A 6,000-nucleotide genomic window follows, 5' to 3' on the forward strand; every position below is an offset into this window, starting at 1 on the left:
TATTTACAATCAATATGTCACTACCTAGGAAAACGATTCGATCTCCACGTATAGGCGCACGAACCCCTCAGGGATCTGACCGAATCGTTTTCCCTCTCACCTCTCCCTCGTTTGCTAACCCTCTCCTCGTTCTCTCTGTCAAACCCTACCACCGCCGCCAGGGCTGCTTTCTCGCCACCGGCTGGGTCTCTCCTTCGCCTACAGATCCGGCCATCCCAGCCCTTTTCCCGTCGGATCCCATCCTTAGCGCCGCTAGTCGCTCCCCTGGCCTGGCAACCTGAAAACTTTGCTTAGACTGGTTGTTGACCCAGGCACCTTGATTAGCCTGGCCCAAGCGCTAGGAATGGGTCATCTGGGTACTGCATGGCAACAATTCTTATTTTAATTAGCTGGATTCTCTTGAGCAACTTTCCCATCGGTCACCCATTCTGAAACTACTTCAAACTGAGCACGCTTAATTTAAGAATTCTGTCCGAATGGACTCCCGAAAAAAAAGGAATTCCTTATTGATATGAATAGTCTATCATCTCTAATAAGCCAGGCTGTCACAATATGCAACCGAACACTCCATGTCTGGGCAGGCACAAAATTGCTAGTTTTCAGGGTTCAAGTTCTGGTGCTCGCATTATTTCTGGATTTATTTCAGAATTTCCAGCGATGCGTTTTCAATGGGATGAGACGTTTTCGTCGACAACGACTACGAGACGTCTATGATGACTTTATAAATCTTAAAATAATATAACGGCTCAGTTTTTCAAAGGTGTTCATAGGAATAGGATGTGCGTATATGCGTACATAGGGTGAGTGTATGCCATATGTATGAACGATTTTGTTTGTACTTGTGTTAAAAAAACATTGGCGGTGCCCACAGCCAATGACGGTGCGGGAGAGTCTTCCCCGTTTCTATCGGTCTCCTTTGGGTGACAGGGAAAAAGAAAGTGAAAAAGAGCTGAAAAATGACGGGAGAAATGGCGATGGAGAAGCGTCGGCGTCGGCACGCACCACCGGCGGTCGCCTCCTCCTCTTCGTCGACCGCCGAGGCCTCCGGCCACACGCCGTCCCCTCCGGCAGACCTCCTCCCAGACATCGCCCGTCGCCTGACCTCCCTGGAGGACTTCTTCTCCCTCCGCGCCTCCTGCCGTGACTACCGCGCCCTCCTCCCGGCGTCCCGCCCCCACCTCGCCTCCCAGGCCCCGCTCCTCCTCGTCTCCCTCTACCCCTCCTTCGCCGAGGCGCTCTTCCACCCCCGCCTCCGCCGCCTCCACCGCTTCCGCCTCCCCTGGGGCCACCACCTGCCCCCCTCCCGCTTCACCCTCCTCTACGCCCACGGCTTCCTCGTCACCGCCACCACCGCGGCCGCCCAGTACCCCCCCAGGCTCCTCCTCCTCCACCTCTTCACCGGCGACCAGCAGCGCCTCCCCAGGGTCCCCACCCCCTTCTCCCGGGCCATCCTCTCTGCCGACCTCCTCGTCGTGCTCTTCCTGCCCGGCAGGTCCACCGTCCAGCACTGCCGCCCCGGGGATGCGCTCTGGCGTGTGGCCACCGCCGATGCACCCCACGTGTTCGACGATTTGATCTTCGTTGACGCCACCCTCTACGCCCTGGTTGGCCTCCGTCTCGCCACGCTGGAGCTGTCCGAAAGTTCGCTGGAGCTGTCATTCCTTGGAGGAGAGTATGATGAGGAGAACAGGCCGGTGGGGGAGCGGTTCATGCTTGGGGAGTGCGACGGCGAGGTGTTGCTCATCAGCGAGGAGCAGGCAGAGACGGTTGTGTACCGTGTTTTCCGGTGGGTGCCTGGGGAGGGAAAGTGGGTGATGATAACAAGCTTGGGTGGGCGAACATTGTTTCTTGGGTTCCATGGATTCGCGGCTTGCATCGGCCCAGGTTTCCCTGAGATTCGAGGTGATTGCATATATGCAGCTGGGCGACGCTTGGGTGAATGGTTCGAGTATTCCTTGGTTAATGGAACTTGTGATGTCTGCTATGCTGAATATGTGGGCGCACCACCCCTGAACAGCGATTCACCTCTCAGACCTCCGGTTTGGGTCTTCCCCAGCTTGGTGCCAGCCTGAGAAAGGTTACCCAGATCATTGAAGAACAGTGATGCTGACATGAAGTAAGAAAAGGTAAATTTGATCCCTGGGCTTGCTGTTGCTAAAATTTACCATGTCAATTCTGTATAATAGACACTTCATGAAGATCTTTTGTGTGCCAGTTAACTGTTATCTTTGGTTGCGGTTGTGAACACTAACAGAACACACTTGCTGAACTTGATCATAGGAACTAATAATACTTTGGTGAATGCAGACAATATTTATTTAGGTATTATATGCAATTCGTCGCAATCTCTCTGAACTCTGAAGCTTAATTAGCCTCTTTCTTGCCGTACTGATTTGAGATTGCTGCAATAGTGAGTAAGGTCAGGTATCATATGGAAGAACTGTGCCAGCACATTTGTCAAATTTCCAAATATCCCATGAATTCAGATCAGATTAGTTATACGTTTCCTAGTAGTGTATGGTTAGATTCTTTATAACATATGAATGTATCACCTGTGTAGACATATGTACAATGGGGAATATTTCAGAGTTGGAGGCAATATTGAGATAAATTTGTATTATCTTAGAGGAGTTTAGTCATGGATGTTGGCCGGCTTCTGTTTTCAGATTAAACCAGTGGCTCTAACTTGTTTGTTTCTGAATGTAATAATGCGTGTAATGCTGCAAATCCTGTAGAATTATTACAGTTAGTTCTATGGTAGCAAGAAGACCAATAATAATAATAATCAACGTCGAAACATAAGAGTGTACTATTCTTTATATGAGCTGTATTCTTAATACTAGGAGTTGTATTCCTGCTAGAAACAATTAGACTTAGACTACACTCAACTTTTAAACCCATTTAAGAGTAAAACTATCGTAGAGAAGTCACATTCGAACAGGTTCAAATTTGGTTACATGATTACCTGCCCTCAAAGTCACGTTGGTGAGATAAGAGGAATCCAAACAATTCCTAATTTGTTTACATGGTTCCTACAGACATGTACCAGAAGCTTATGTTTGTGCAAACTTGTGTGACATTTCAGACAATCACTTGTTGAGGTCTGGATACATGTTCATAATGTGAAATAGAAGCAGACCTTTGACTTAGGTTAGTCAGAAATCAGAATCCAGTACGCTTCAACTATGCTCCCTAATCATAACATTTAGGTCCGAGAATGTTCATATACTTATTCGAGCTACTTTGACTGAGATGGGTTATTTGTATTTGCAACAACATATGTTATGTCTGCTTAGTCGGAAAAATGCCCGCAGAACAATTATACTCCTACCAAGTAGCACGCTGGGTGGGGTGCAAATAGACTGAAACTTGTTCTGCATCGTAAATTCTGTAAGCTAAACCTCTCTGCATCGTTTGATTTACAGGCCGTTGATCCTAACCAGCTGCGTGCAAATGGATTGATTGCTGCTGAATGTGAACCATGTGTGGGGCTACTGAAGGTCTTCCCGGATGCTGATAAACCTTGGCCATCTTCTCAGTTATTGGTCTTTCCTTTGTGTTTCCTTGTTTTACCTTGCTGTTGACATCTGGTGCTATAGAGCAACAAACAGCAGAGTATCAAAGAGAAGCATGGTAACACAGCTGGACCTCCCCTGCAAATTCTTGTGACAATTCATATATGTTCATGTTGTATGTCTCCTGTCAAAGTTTCTTATGCTACGAGGACATGTATGTTTTTCTCATTCTTGTGGGAATTTCGAGCCGTTTCTGTCGAAATTTCAACTGTCCAAACAGGGCTGCATAATGCAAATGCAGTATCTACACTACTTATATTGCTGTATTTTCATGTCTTTTTTTTGTTTTTTTGAAATAAAACATTCTTCCATGTTTTATTTGTTTTTGATTTTGAAATAAAACGTTCTTCCAGAGGCCGTTGCCTAGGGGCACTCTGTCTGTTTTTTGTGTGGGTCCCACGTGCAGTGAGCGGCAGACGGTGAGTGGAACTCCTCGCCGCCCTCGTCCAATCCAAACCGCGGCAGAGCTGGGCACGCAGTAGCCGAGAAACGACGATGCCACACGCCGCGCTCCTCCGCCCGCTCATCCCGCCCCCTCTCGTCCCCGCGAGGCCGCTCGCCGCGCGATGCCGCCACCTTCGCGGCGTCCGCGGGAGGTGCGCCCCCGGCGAGGGCGCGGGCGAGGGCGCCCCCGGCGCGGAGTGGCTGAGCTCGGCGGTCGGGGAGAAGGTGGACGAGCTGCTGCGGCGCGAGGAGAACCGGGCGCTGCTGGACGGGGTCGAGGCCGCCGAGCGCCGCGTGGAGCTCGCCCGTGCCAAGCTCGCGGACATCGAGCGCCAGGAGGCCGCCGCCCGCCTCGCCACCGAGGAGGTCCGCCGCCTCGAGAGGCGCCGGGACGAGGTACGCGACATCATACGCCGCGGCTGCACGTAACCTGTTCGGTGCTTTGCCTGCTCGGCTCGACCAGCGGTGCTCTGGCGTTGCGTGGGTCACTCGTAGGAGGGCGACCGTTCGTGAGCGGCCAGTGGGCAGTACGTAGCACGGACCGCCACCGTCACCCTCAGTGCGCCGCTGCTTATTTCTGGCACGATTCTACGCTACTGTGGATATGGACATATGGTGGTACTGCTGTCTACCGTGTCCCTACGATGTTCGGTGACCGCCGCTCTTGTGTTTGAGCTAATGCGGCGCCGACGAACTTGTGGAATGATGAATGATGCTCTTTAATTAGCCAAACAATAGAAGCTCGCAGTAGGCGCATGTGGTTCATCAAGGCAATGTGTGCCGTGCAGAGCGGTGGGACTGCGATAGACAGACTAGATGCAGGGAGTGTGAAATTTACTTGAGTTTTATTTGCTCACAGACGAGAGAAGAACTTGTTGAGTCTAGATAGTTTTAAGAAGCCTGATGGGTGCCATATTGGCTTCTATCAGTAGACTTTTCCACCCTTTTTGGTTCAAGGCTTCAGGACGCCCTGTTGTTTGTTTGGTAAACTGAGATAATGAGATGCTTCCGTTTCTTCTGCAAACATAAAGTACTAGTGGCATGTGCCATGATCATGTGGTCCCGTGATGATGAAGCAGAATGATTTATTGGTTGTGATATCAACTTTATATGATCGTACAGTTCTGTAATCATCAAAATACCTTTCCTTCAATAGTTATAAGAAGACATCAGTTTTTTCTAGCTTGATGCATTTCTTCATAATATATATGTTTATAATGCTGCATTACTTAAATAAGATTGCAGAGTCACAGCGGGAATTGCTACAGGCAAGAGAAATGATTGATGAAGCACAGCGTACCTTGACTTCTAGCCTTGAGGATCGAAGCTTTTGGAATACTTCAGGTGGAGAAGATGTCGATAAAGATAGTGAGAGACTTGAATCTGTAAAAGCTGCAGCAATTTCCTCTATAATCGGTGTTCTGGCTAGTTTGCCCATATCTTCCTATGAAGTCCACAGTTTGCCCCAACTGTTTTTTCGATCATCGGTCGTTCTTATAAGTTGTGCATTGTTTGGAGTCACATTCCGGTATGCCGTTAGAAGAGATCTGGATAATATCCAGCTTAAAACCGGAGCTGCTGCCGCATTCGCTGTTGTTAGAGGTAAAACTAGATGATGCCATTGCTAAAAACTTCTCAGCAAATATTCCTTTGCATGGTTATTTTCTTCACTGAAACTGAATTGCTTGCAGGTCTTGCTTTGCTCGAATCTGGGACGACTTTCGAGCTGAGCACTGATGCCTTAATGTCACTTGCTCTTGATGGTGCAGTTAGTGTGGTTGGGAGCATTTTTATATTTCTGTCTTCTGCTATTGCACTGGACTATTGTTTTAAGATGAGATTTTTGAGTCCATTCCCTGCAAGGAAACAATAGATTCTGTAACTAATCTGGAATACAACACATATATTGGTTACTACGTTGATCATATGTAATATTGCTGATTTCTTAGATTCATAATGGTAAATATTTTTCCCTGTGCAA

The 6,000-nt window shown here is 48.6% G+C and overlaps 2 protein-coding genes across 2 annotated transcripts; both read left to right on the forward strand.

Moving 5' to 3' along the window:
• The first annotated feature begins 889 nt into the window (after positions 1–889).
• Positions 890–3,805, forward strand: LOC123104501 (uncharacterized). Its single transcript, XM_044526366.1, has 2 exons — positions 890–2,126; positions 3,426–3,805. The coding sequence occupies exon 1, from the start codon at positions 957–959 to the stop codon at positions 2,070–2,072; it is 1,116 nt and encodes a 371-aa protein (XP_044382301.1). The 5' UTR covers positions 890–956; the 3' UTR covers positions 2,073–2,126; positions 3,426–3,805.
• Positions 3,806–3,978: 173 nt separating this feature from the next.
• LOC123104503 (uncharacterized) lies at positions 3,979–6,000 on the forward strand. The gene is made up of 3 exons (XM_044526367.1): positions 3,979–4,415; positions 5,258–5,621; positions 5,711–6,000. Exons 1-3 carry the CDS (start codon positions 4,071–4,073, stop codon positions 5,890–5,892), a joined length of 891 nt encoding a protein of 296 aa, XP_044382302.1. The 5' UTR covers positions 3,979–4,070; the 3' UTR covers positions 5,893–6,000.

The sequence above is a fragment of the Triticum aestivum genome, chromosome 5A, assembly GCF_018294505.1.
Source record: "Triticum aestivum cultivar Chinese Spring chromosome 5A, IWGSC CS RefSeq v2.1, whole genome shotgun sequence".
Classification (NCBI taxonomy): domain Eukaryota; kingdom Viridiplantae; phylum Streptophyta; class Magnoliopsida; order Poales; family Poaceae; genus Triticum; species Triticum aestivum.